This window comes from Manis pentadactyla, chromosome 7, assembly GCF_030020395.1.
Source record: "Manis pentadactyla isolate mManPen7 chromosome 7, mManPen7.hap1, whole genome shotgun sequence".
Classification (NCBI taxonomy): Eukaryota; Metazoa; Chordata; class Mammalia; order Pholidota; family Manidae; genus Manis; species Manis pentadactyla.
Window position 1 is genome coordinate 104,642,094 of NC_080025.1, and position 13,751 is coordinate 104,655,844.

Genomic DNA, 13,751 nt, shown 5'->3' on the forward strand with positions numbered 1-13,751 from the left:
ACTCCTGTAATTAAGCCATTTCTCCCCAGGGTTGTGACTGGTTTTGATGCTGGTCTCCAGCCAAGATCCATGTACAATTTTTCCACCCACCTCCCTTCCTTCAGCAGGTGCTATTCACCGCAGTCTCTGTCCTCAAAGCAAAGGTTCCACTTGCAGATACCCACTAAACAGAGCTGTTCTGTGAAATTCCCTTTATCTAAAGACCCTGCAACAGAATTATGAAAGGGTGCTTCCCAGCAGCTGAGACTGTTTTCGGTGAGGAGGCAGGAGGTAGAAAATGAAGCAAGTGGCTGAAGTCCTTTTGTCCTCTGCCATTCTATTGAAATTCCCGTTCTGAAACAGAGATCCGGCAGTACCGTCTCCTTTGTGTACCCCATAGTTAGGTGTTGGGTTCATTAAATACATGTAGATGGATTTAGTGAACACAAACCTATCTGGAGTGTACACCTGCTTTTTTAAGTGAAATCAGCAAGTATTTATTTGGTGTTAGATTCTCACCCCTTGCTGTATCTTCTCTGTCTTTGCCTTACCATGTCTCCCCAAAGTCTAGTTTCTTTTAATTCCTACCTCAAGGCCAAGTTAGCCCTAGTGTCAGGGTCACTGCAGTTCCATATCATTGTCTTAAAAGAAGGTAAGTTCTTAGACTGGGGGAGGGCAGATAAGGTTTCATCTAAATGGAAATGACAACTGGCCAGTCCTGCTTGCCCGGAATTCTGTGCTGAGAGGAATCCTAAGGATAAATACGTAGCTTGGTAAAAAAAAAAAATACCAAAATTGATACAGGCCAGAGGTTCAGAGGTGGGCACTCAGATCCATGTTTAATAGACCCCGCAGAGGTTTGCAGGTACTGGTTCATCACAGAGGCCACAGAGGTTGCCCGTGGTGAAGGTGGCCCACAAGACAACCTCGCTCCCCACACCGAGCCAGGGAACTATAAACGCACTGAGCAGAACAGAGATGAAATCAGGGAGGATGAGAAGAGCACCACCACACCCCAGAGATTAGAGGGTAAGAAAGCTCTGTTATTGTTCTTGTCAACAGAAATACTCCAAGTCTTATCCATCCTCATTGATTTAGTCTACATGGAAACTGCTCCTTTATGTAAACTGTTCCACCACCTATTAGAAACAGGTGGAGCATTTCTGTTTTGTTTGTTTGTTTGTTTTATTTTTTTAGATTCCACATAGATGTGAAATCACATACTGGTGGTTGCCAGAGAGGAGGGGGGATGGGCAAACAGGTGAAGGGGATAGAGAGGTACAGACTTCCAATTATAAAATAAATAAGTCACAGGGACAAAAAGTACAGCATTGGGAATATAGTCAATAGTACTCCCTGGTGATGGTAACTACATTTATCATGGTGAGCATTTTGTAATGTATAGAATTGTCAAATCACCGTGTTGTATACCTGAAACCAATTAACACTGTGTATCAGCTATACTTCAATAAAAGAAATAGAGTATGCAGAGTACTTACATAAACGAACAGCATTAGAACAGAGAAGAAAGGGATATCCATATTCAATATGAATAAAATGGGAGAATTAGGAGCAGATAACTTTGTAAACTCTTAAGTCTTGATCTAAGCTGGTCTCTTCTTGATGGTTCATTTTTTCAGAAATGCAAATCAGAGCAGGCATGAGAAAGGGGACGAACACCTGACTTCTAGAACTCTGATCCGGCCCCCCTTTGCCTTTTCTCTAAACATCTCCACATCCTTACCGGGTCTGAATGTGGAAGTTGTTGGTGGTTCCGGTGTGCTCATAGTCATGGATGGCAGCTGAGAAGATTATAGCAAAGATCTCCAGCTCCGTCAGCCAGTTCTGAAAGGGAGATTACAGAGCAATCAGATAATCTGTCTTTTTCTCAGACAAAGTCTTCAGCTTGCTGACAACACACCCACATTGCTGCCTTTCCACCCTGCAGCTGGCAAGCTATCACCAAGCACATGTTTTCTAACAGACAGAAATGCCTTTTTTTCCTGTAAGGACACTGGAAGAGGCGTGATTTGAAAGAGCATGCCCAGCAAGGTTGAAAAAGCTAACTAGTCATTTTATTTTTTTCACAGAAGCAAAGAACAATAAACATGAAAACTTTAAAAGCCCTCATTCATCCTTTCTTTATTTTTTTTTGATTCAGTACAATACCAAGAACTAAGAGTAACAGAAAAGCTCATGTCTATCCATTGGAAGATGGGTAGGTAGGCAGATGAAAACATAACACTGAGCCTTTTGCCTTATGCATGCTGATATTTTAAGAGCCCTGTAACATCCATCCATACAACCAAAATCGGTGGTACTTCAATGGTTCTCAAAGTGTGTTCCCTGGTTCAGCAGAGGTAGCATCAGCTGGAAGTTTGAGAGAAATGCAAATCCCACTCCAACCCATTGAGCCAGAGACTGCGTTGTACCAACAGTATATGTTTTACCAAGCTATCCAGGTAATTCTGAGGCACACTCATATTGGAGAACCACTGCTGTATGGGAAGCTGCCTTACCTGACTTCCATTTCAATAGCCCTGTGGATTCACTGATGCTTCCCACCACTCCATAAACCACACTGCCCAGTGCCCACATGACAGCACATCTCTGACCGGCAGCCCACCCTCTGCTCACTGTTGTTACTAGCTGAGTTGATACAAGTTTCAGGGTGGTTAATTCCAAACCTTGTTGTGACAAGTTGTACTTGTTATTATAATTACGTAATTAAATATGACATAAACCAATAACATATGGGCACAAAAGTGGAGTTGTCATATCTAAAGAACCTAAGTTCGATGCTTTGGACAGTCACTAAAAGGAATGTTGTGAAAACAGGTGTGACGACTGTGAAACAACAGTAAACAATTGCAAAAATTTAGAGGGATTCTCCACTCAGCATGCTTCATGAATTTCTTTAATTTCCATTTCCCTTTGAAGAAATGGAACTAGAAATCTTATATAGAGGCCAGGTTAATGTGAGACAAATATGAGTACCCCAAATGGAAGAATTCAGAAAAGAGCCAGTTGTCTGAAAGATTAGTGAAGAAACATATTCATCTGATTTAAGTTAACACAAAATGATTAAAAATGAACAAATTTTCATAATTCCCACTTTTTTTTTTTTAGTTAACTAATGTTAATCTTCATCTAAGACATTTCCTGAGAATTATTGCCTTCTTTGAGGATAGCTAAGGAGAAAATAAACAAACTATATACAACCCATGAAAAAAAAATTTCATAGTACAAAAACAATGAGTAGAGAGATAACTAAGGGGAAAAAATAACTATCCTCCCGAAAATGATTTCTAGCAGAATCCAGCATGAGATGTCAGGAAACTTTTTGGCATCTTTGATAATATAAATATAAACTGTATTTACTAGAAACAGAGAGATGCAAAGAGAAAACAGATGCAAAATCAACAACATGAAGCTGAAAATTAAGACAAATAAAAACTGCAAGTAAACTGGAGCTGCAAAATCTAACCTGAAAGCAGCAGTGGGCTTCCTGAACAGGGCTGCGCACGGGGGCTCACTTTGTGTCGGGCACTATTCTAGGTGCTTTACATATAGATACAATGCAGTACCCACAACTCCATAACGGTAAATACTGGGTGTCCCATTGGATCGAAAAGGAAACTAGTTAGCCAAGGTTCAATAATTTACCCAATGTCACACACACAGCTAGTCATGTCACAAGCCACACACCAGAGTCCCAACTCAGAATCTTCAAGTCCTATTTCCTTTGGGTCATTGTTCCTTTGCTTACTCAATTTTTCATAAAATTACATATTATATTACCTATAGTCTTGATATTTTCCTTACGTCTGTTGTTTTCATTTTGGTAATGTCTGTCTTTTCTCCCCCCAAAACGCTGCCCCCATTCATCTGTCCTGACTCCCTCTACCCATTCCCCAACATATACCTCTTTCTCTGAGCTCACACAAAGTTAATCTGACATTTTAAAAGAAGATTAGGAATGGGAGACAGTGTACCATCTAGACAAATGTGAATTACAGAGCATCAGCCCAGCCAGCAGAAGGTGTCGCAGTAACTACATAATCACAGTTTTCGTGTTACAAATGCCACTATAACATCCCCCCTTACCCTATCTACTAACAGGATAATACTAAGACCATATGTTTTAATGAAGCAAAACCAACAAATGATTACACAAGCATACAACAAAAAATAAAATCATACAGCCTTTAAAACTCATTTTAACACCTTGGCTTATCAACAAATTCTGTGGATGCTTAGAATCAGTTTTGCTATTTGGGGATAAGAAGAAAGAAGAGATGGTATCTGGCAAAAGAAAAAGAAAGGATGAGAAACAGCTTCACAGAGGAGGGACATTTAGGATGGGCCTTGAAGACTGGACACAGCAAGAAATGGAAGTGGGGATTTTCAGAAGAATGAACAAATTATCAAGTTCTAGCAGCGAAAGTTGTTTCATCACAAGGGAGGAAATGATTCCCTTTACTGGAGTAGGAATTAGGGCTGATTAGGGTCCTGTGACGTCAAGCATTAAAAACCAGGTGTAGAACACAAACTGGATTCAATAGGCAATGAAGCTTATGTGCAAGAGAGAAATATGGTTACGTGCATCTGAGAGGGAGAAATAAGAGCAGTACTTTTGGATTTGAAGTACTTATAGGCCATAGAGATGGTATGGAGGTAGAATCTACATGACTTAGCAAATCAGTGAATGCGGGGCGGTGTTGGTGGCAAGAAGAGATTGCAGTCAAGGAGAAAGATGAATTAAACATGACCCCAGCTTTCCTAGCCTGAGTGGCAAAAAAAACAAAAATGAAAAAACAGTGGGTGGCATTAGATGACATCGTTAATAGAAACAGAGAAGGTGGGAAAGCTATTTTGAGGGATTGGGTTTCATATCTTAATACAGTTCAGATTTCCTTGCCTTTTCTGAGTTAATTACTGTGAACCGAGAAGGTTTTATGACCCATAAGAAGACAGACATGTAAGTCCCATGTGAATTTTATTCCAGATTTATCAAACTGTGACAAGGTACAAGCCACAGATCCTATCAATATTTCCCTGTGCACAAAATAAAAATGTCACAATTAATTCAATGACAGGGATGCCTTGACAACCGGTAATGGCAGACTTTGAATTTTGCTGTGTGTGACTCAGAAGAGCAAGCCGTGTGTGTGTGTGTGTGTGTGTGTGTGTGTGTGTGTGTGTGTGTGTGTGTGGACAGAGGAGGGGCTGGGAAACCAGAAGGAAAAGGACCTGGGCAAAACCATGTAGGGCTGCATGAGAAAGCTGTGGCTTTGGTGCATGAATGAGTTTCCTTAGCAATCTGTTTCCACCCCATATTAGTTTTCCATTGCTGCCTGAACAAATTACCACAAACTTAAGGCTTAAAGAACACCTCTCATCAACTGGTATACAGTTCCATAGGTCAGAAGTCAGCACAGTGTGGGGATTAACTGGTGAGGCCCTCACGAGGCTGAAATCAAGGTGTGGGCGAGGCCGCACTCCTTTCTGGGAGCTCTGTGGAAAACTCTGCTTCCAGGAGCATTCGCATCATTGGCAGAATTCACTTCCTTCTCGTGCTTCCCCACGGCTCCCTCCCTTTTCGAGCTAGCAATGTCTGGCCAAGCCCTTCTCACACTTCTTCTCCCACACCTTTTGACTTTTGAGGGCTACGGTGATTGCACTGGGTCCACCTGGAGAATCCAGGATCATCTCCCTAGTTTAAGGTCCTCTGATTAGCAACCTTCCTTGTATCTGCAAAGACCCTTTTGCCCTCTACTGTAACTATTAACAAGTGTGACAGCAGAGGGCAACAGTCAGGGAGGCCAAAATTGTGCTGACCATAAACCTTAGTAAAATTACTTAGCATTCTTTAGCCAAGATGCCATTTAGATGTCCTTAGTGTTTCCCTTGTATGATGATGTCATATATGATCAGAAGAGCAATTTACTCAGCTACTCCCTTCTAAAAACAGAAGCCAAAGGAAAATTAATGGCAACTTGTGCTACAAAAGCGGTAAAGGGGATCCAGGGATAGCTTTGGAGATTGGAATCTTTTGACTTAAATCAAAAGCAGACTGAAACTCAGAGTTCAATTCCCATCTATTCAACCAAAAACCCTTCAGTCTAATTCTGTTCAAGGATTTCTTCTCAGAAATGAGCATAATGATTCTGAAAGGATTCAAGCATCTTTTAGGCCTCCAAGTTAGGCAATAATGAGCAATATAAACAGATCACAGTGAGTAATACTGTTGATGTTGAATCCGGACATCACTTTATCAATGGGATGTTTTGATTCCCTATGTGTCTTACAGTTTATAAACCTGAAATGATTTAAAGCATTTTCCCCCTTCTGGTTTGTAATGAAAGGTTAAAGTAACAATATGTTCTCCGTTCATCGGAACACTTCCTGCTGTTTTTGTAAGCTTGCACTGAAGTAAGTTTGTTTTGAGCTGTGTTTTCAAGAGAGAGTGGGCAGGAAGTAGTTTCTATATTTAAGAATTATTCTGAATATGGCCTGAATTGAAAATGAAAATTCAATAGCAAAGGAGCTCATTTAAGAACAGTATGCAGTACATCTGATCACTGGCTGCTATGATACAACATTTATGTTAATGATAACTTGCATTAGCATAAATCCTTGGGAGTTTTTCTGGCGGGTTAAAAAAGTTGTGCATGATTCATCTTAACATCTCCACAGTGCACTGTTTTAATTTTAATATACTCAAATTGATCAATATTTTATTATTTGACTTTTGTGTTTTGAGGATTATTCAAAAACAAATCTCCCTTCACAAGGCTATAAACGTATTTATTTTTATACACACATCTTTAATTTATTTGTCCAAACTTCGGTGAATGAGTTGAAGTAAGACAAAAACATTCTGATTGTTTCCAAATGAACAACTACCCCACAAACATTTCTTGAACTGAGTAATTTTCCCTGTAATGTCGTTGCTTATATATGTGACTTCACCTTACCTGCAATTCTGTCTTCCTTCTGTTCTAGTCAGTGTCCCATCCTCACCAAGCCTCTGAGGCTGCTCATGTCTGCCAGGTTGCCAAAGACAGTGCTCACTTCCCTATCCTCACCTTACTTGACCTTTTGGTATGGCCCAGCAATTCACCATTCTCTTTTGAAGCACTTTCTTTCCTTGGCTTCCATGACCCCACACTCTCCTGGTTTTTGTCAGAAGGTCACTGGCCACTCCTTTTTAGTTACTATTGTTGGCACTCTTTACCATCGTTTTAAACTTTGGCCTGCTCCAGGAGTCACTTCAGAATCCCTTCTACTTCTCTTTTCACATTCTCTTTTTAGATAGAGAACCTCATCTGGTTCCATGCCTTTATATAATATCGTTATGCCTGGGATTGCCCAATGCACATGTCCATGTCTGACCTCTTTCCCAGAACTCTAGACTCCTTTAGTTTTCTTCTTGCTTGATGTCTCCACATTGATGTCTAATAGGGATCTTAAACTCAACATGTCTAAATCAAAACTCTTGATTTCCCTTCCCCCAAAGCCTGCCTTTCCACCAGGCTCTCTCATTAACCTGTTTATCAAACCAAAAATGTAGATGTACTCTTGATTCCTCTCTTTAATAATTCTAAATCCTATGTGCCACCTAATCCTCTTAATTCTGCTTCAGAAACAGGGTTTTTTGTCTCTGTATCCCAGCATGTCCTTCCTAGTTCCAACTACCATTATCTTTCCAGTAGACTTTGGCCATACCTCCTAATAGGCTGCCTCAAAATCCTTCTCCACAGTAATATTCTTCTCATCTTACCAGATCACACCACTCCCATGTCTAACACCCTACAGCAGCCTCACACTGGACTTAGAAATGGAACTCCTTACCCAGTCCTACCAAACCAGACTTGGTCTGGCCCCTGCCGTCTTCTCCAACCTTGTCTTGCTGCACTAGCCCTCTCACGTTCTGCTCCCACCATGCTTGCCAACTCCGTGAATGCCGCAACGCTGCTGTCTGATTGAGGGATTTTGTACTAACCCTGTACTATCTCTGCCAGCATATTCTTCAGTTCCCAGCATGTCTCAAGCCTAAAATAATGACTGTCTCAGATTAAATATTACCTCCAGAGAGAGGCCATTCCTAACTATCTAGAAAAACTCCCAGGTGTCCCTCCATGGGAGCACCATTTTGATTCTCTAGAGAACACAAGCGATATTGTCTTGTTTATTTTTTCATTGGACTTCCATCTGTAACCTCCCACTAGAATGCAAGTTTGGTAAAAGCACCAATATATATTCATTCTGTAAGAAAGTACCCAGCACATAAGTTCTCAATAAATATTTGAGTTTAGTTTTTGAAACTCTAATCAATTCCATTGATTTTTGTCTATTTTTACACAAATACCACACTATTTTTATTACTATGGCTTCAGCAGATATTTTATTATCTAGTAGAGTAAAAACTACCCTACCACATACATTGTCTTTAAACACTGCTTTTTTGTAAAGTGATAAAATACCCATTTTACATAAATTTTAGATTCAGCTTGTCAAGTTTCATGTTAAATCCTATTGGAATTTTAATTGGTATTGCTCGGAATTTATAGATTAGTTTGAGGAAAACTGACATGACATGTCATTACTAAGGCTCCACATTAAAAATATGGTGTATTTCTTTCTTACTTAAACATTAGCTTTTGCCCTTATTTTTACAGTTTCCTTTTTATTAGTCTTAAAGTTCTTCATAGGTAACTTTAGATATTTTGTAAACATTTGGGAATGTATGTTTTTCTGTTACATTTGGTAATTTCCAGTGTACAGGACAACTATCTTATCCAGATCTTATTGAGGTCTTTTATTTGATCTAATAATTTGTGGTTGGTTTCCTTGACTGTTTTAAAGATGATCAAATTACTATCTTCATCTTTTTTAGATACTGTATTGCATGGGCTGAGATCTCCAGAAAAATGTTCAATAGCGATATTAGTGTGGGCATCTCTTGTTTGCCCCAGGCTTTCATGGAACCACCATTAACTATAACATTTGCTCTAAGTTTCTGGCAGAAACCATTCATTACCTTGAACAGGTTGCCTTTATAGTGTTTCTTTAATTTAAAATACAGCTTTTTAAATAATATTTTTAGGAAATCAGCTTTACAATAAGGAAGAATTGAAGACTGATGAGAAGTTTTGGGGAAACCTGTAGTTTTCATAACAACAATTCCTAACTGTTGAGCTTCCTTTATGAGGCGGACAGAGCAGTTCATGATTTTGGTATTTCATTCCTGCCTCAGTACTTCTACAGGACTTTTCACCATTTTAGAAATGAGGAAATCCTGACTCAGAGAGTCAAGCGATTTATCATAAGTCACAAAATCTAATAAGCAATTAAGCAAGGATTTATATCCAACTATAGCTAGCTCCAAAGCCCACACTCCTCCCACTGTATTCCATTTTTAATTCAGTGAAATATTAGACCAAGTCTTTCAACATGCCCTAGAGGAAAAGATAACAAATTAGTTGGGTGTATGGACTAATTAATAACCATACCCAAAGAACATCCATCTTGATGTCAATTCTGAAGAAGATTTCAAAGGAAAAAGTCATAGAGTCCTACCATAGAGACTTAGCTGTTTGTCATTAACAGCAGTATCTTATAAAATTAATGGCTTACATCAAGGCAGAGGCGCACATAGATAACCAAGCTGAACAGATCAGTTAATACAATAGATTACAGAACAGAAATTCAAAAACATCTGAAGAGCTGAAATTTGGGGCCAAGACAGGCAAGAAAAATTTCAAATGGTTGGAGGTAAAGATTGACCTTTAGGTTCAAACAAAACAAATGCACACATAAGTAGTAAATAGGATGAGAATAACCTTAGTCCTTGTGAAAAAGATCTAGTGGTTTAAACCAAAAGCTAATTGCGCAACCTAGTTACTAAGTATACTCAGACTAATATCAGTATGAACGGATATCACTGCGATTAGCCACAGCAAGAGGTTAATAGCACCACTCTCCATATCTGGAAATACATATTTACTTCTAGAAATCAGATTTAATTTGGTCATAACCTAGTAAGAATATAAGTTACTACCAGATATTCATTTCATTGAGTCCAGGATGGAGAAAACATCAGAGGCAATAAAGAACCCAAAGACTTTCATGACTGTTAAATAATTCTTGGGGAACAGGAAATCTGCAAGACAAGGCACTTCTTATGGGCTCAGCCTCATCTGAATAGGAACAGCCTCCAATAAAACACCATCTGTCATGTAATTTGAGTTCCTATCTGCACTTACCGCCACTCCTGTCTTATAGAGGAGGTAATGCACAGTCTGTGTAACATCAGCGGCATGCATTAAATTGTGGTAAGGATTTTTATGCTTGCTGTATCCCACTTCCAGGGCTTCCACAAATGAGACAAGTGCAGAAATGGGGATCTGAAAGAGAGCAGTGAGGTTAATTAGCTAGTGATTTTGTAGCTTTAAGTGAGGAAGCAAAAGTCTTTCTAGCTGCCTCCTTCAGAAGACATAACATACCATATGAAGAAATTAGAACTTTTCAAAGTTAGCAAAAATCACTGAAGAAATTATTGGACAACTTGAAAATTGCCATGTTTACCATTTTTGGATTTATAAAAATTTATTGCCTTTTAGATGTCAGAGATTAATTCATTATCATTATCAAATATGAAGATCCAATGAACCTAGGTTCCTTGAGTTACTTGTAAGAGATCTATGAGCCACTGAAATGGTAGGTAAAGGTACGTGCATGTGTACAGAAACTTTGATCTGAGCAGTGTCGCGAGCATCTAATTGGACTTTCAAGCAGGTTTCTGATGCAAAAAAAAATAAGGACACTACCGTAAAATATTTATGGCAATGTAAGAAATATACTGCAAACTACACAGTCCTTAGGAAAGCAGTAAAGAACAATGCTGTCCAGAGAAATTAATATTATATAGAAAAAGACCTACATTTTCCAGAGGCTCATCATATGATAAGAGAAGTCTGAGGGGCATGATATGATGGATATCAGCAGATGAATGCACAGGTTCCCTAGGGAACCCGCCCCACCTCCAGAGTCTTTGGTATTAGAAGGCTGAGGGGATTGAACACTAGAAACGATTCATGCTCTTTACTTAAAGTTGAAGAATTAATTTGAAGCATGAATGGCTGGGAAATACCAATGATCTGTCACAGACGATGAGGGATAGCACTTGTCTGAATTTGGGCCAAGTGCTGGAAAAAGAGTTTGCAGAGAGAGCAGATGCACGCTCTGTCTCCATTACAGTCTCCTTGCTGGCAGTGGTCGATAGTACATGAGATCAGGCTGGAATGAGGTCTGTGAGCAGAGCCTCAGGGGAGCTCTGCTAGTAGAGGCTTTAGGTTGTACTTCTAGAATGACTGGTGTCAAAAGGTATGGCTTCAGCTCTCCCTTGCCAGTGAGTCCCACCAGGCAAGGGATGAAGGAAAAGTTCCCACCACAGAGGGGTGCAGGGCAAGGGCTGTCCAGATGATGTTTCCCACGTGCCCCTGAGCAGTTTCCAGTCCATATGAAAAGGTTTCTCTTGGTCTTAGCCCAAAAGACATGCAAGGATGGATAAATGCATGCATTTTGTAAAATTAGGCACTAACCTTGAAACGGCTGATCAGATCATAGCGTGTGAGTAATTCATAGAAAATAAATTTCAGTGCATGATCCCCACTGGCTTCATTGAGGGAAAAGACATCAAAGGACCACTTGTCCACATCCTGCAGGATAGGGCAGGGAGAAAGAATGCATTAGTCCACAGCCACCCAAGCAGCTACCAAGCTTCCCACTTCAGAGTCAGCCTGCATCCCTCACCTGGACTTCACAGCCCAAGATTCTAAAACCCTTTCCACTTTCAGATGTCTACCAACCTGGCAGACCTACATGGCATTTACTGACAAAATATTAAATAGTCTTATTACTAATAACAGCTATAATTTATTGAGTACCCACCATATGCTAGGCATTGTGATCCATGACAAATATATAATTTATCCTGAAAACAACTCTAAGTGGTAAGTATTATTAGTCATATTTTACACATGAGAAAACTGAGAAGTTACTTCATTTCCCCAGGACCCACTCTGTGTAAGCGCTAGGGACACAAGTTGGGCCAGGACACAGGTAGAAGTTGCACTGATGCTGAAGCTCCAGCTCTTTTCATTAAGCACTTCCACTAGCACTGCTCAATTTCTAATTTTTAATTCATTTCTAGGTGCTTCCTACTCTAAACTTCTCCCCAGTCCCTTGACACTATCTACTGATTTCTTACTAATCCAATGTTGAAGATGTTAACTCACTTAAAAGTGCTCAGAAACATGCATGACATAGAATACAAAATAATGTGTCACTTTAGTCCAAAATGCTGACCTGAAAACAAGGAGAAAGCCTTCACAGGACAGAAAAATACTCCCACTCTGGAGATCTAGTTCTCAAATCTGTAAGTCACTTTACCAAAAAACTAAAACCAAGAGCAAAGCTGAACACACTCATCACACCCCATTCTTGAAGTTCAAAGCCTTATTTGTCTATGAATAGCTACTCCAAAATATATGTAAACATTTTCTGATGCATCTTTGCTTTAAGCCAGCTACTTGTGGATACAGTAAGTAAAGGTTTAAAGCAATAGTTAAAGCAACAGTCATTTGGTTTCTCACTGTATGAAGTCAGTACTTTAAGAAAGTGAACTGCCTTGAGCGTGGTAAGTACTCCTGGGAGACGACACTGAGGCCAGGCACGGTGTCAGGTGGTTCCCTGGGAGACAGTGACTGTCAGAAACTGCTGGCTTGGGGTGGCTCGCCCCTCAGCCCTTAGTGCACTGCTACACCATCTGTCCCCCCAACCCTATGTCTCTCCAAACCTCCCGGCCAACAACATCATGCCAAGGCTGTCAAGGGGCTCTCTCATGGATGCCAGGGCACCAGAAAACCGCAGTGTATACAGGGAAAAGTCAAACTTTTACAACAGATTTTCAGTCGAATTGTTTCAATTCATACCTAGTGGTAACCTCACTTCAGCCACCAATAATTTCTCCTTTATTATGATAACTAAAGAAATAGTTATACATGTTGAGCATTTTTTCTGTGCCAGGCCCAGTGCAAATGTTTATATACATTGCAAACCTTCACAATGCTAAAATAGGTGTTACTTTCCCCAGTCATAGAGATGGCAATTTCGGAGAGATGAAATAAAGTGTCTAATGGCATGCAGTAGCAGAACCAGATAATAACACCAATGACCCTCCAGGGATATCACTGCTGACAGATGACATTGTAAACTCAATGAGTATCTGCTGTGACCCAGGCCTCATGCTCTAAATATCCCAGTAGGGCACAGGCCATCAACTGTGGGGCCCTAAGATTAACCCAAGATCTAAAGCTTCATCTTGGTTACTATAATCAGCATTAAAATGACATCCATTTTCTGACCATTAGCCCCAAGGAAAAGTCTACTGACAACTCAGGAGGTGGGAAAACACTTTGTCACATCTCACAATTTTTAATCCTATTTTCCAGAATGAATAAGAAAGAAAAAGGCTATCACAGTGGAGATAGAAATTATCAAAGTTGGAAGTCAAGATTATTCTCTCTCTCTCTCTTTTTTTAATGCCACGTTCTTACATTAATCACAAAGGATAATATGACGGTAGTATGGTGGTTATTTTACTGAATTACATTCCTCACTCTTTGGGGAAATTTTCTGTAGTAGAAGAAAACAATAGTGATTCCTTATAAAATACAGGCAGTGAAGTGAAAATGACCTTTTTT

The 13,751-nt window shown here is 39.8% G+C and overlaps 1 protein-coding gene across 7 annotated transcripts in view; it reads right to left on the bottom strand.

The window, feature by feature from the left end:
• PDE1C (phosphodiesterase 1C) overlaps nt 1–13,751 on the bottom strand; it is a 479,464-nt gene that overhangs the window by 92,618 nt on the left and 373,095 nt on the right. For all 7 annotated transcript variants that reach the window (XM_036897373.2, XM_036897377.2, XM_036897376.2 and 4 more), the window contains 3 exons: nt 11,589–11,705; nt 10,251–10,391; nt 1,724–1,824 (listed from right to left, as the gene is read on the bottom strand). In XM_036897373.2, the coding sequence (XP_036753268.2) occupies nt 1,724–1,824; nt 10,251–10,391; nt 11,589–11,705 (359 nt within the window). The remainder of the gene's footprint in view (nt 1–1,723; nt 1,825–10,250; nt 10,392–11,588; nt 11,706–13,751) is intronic.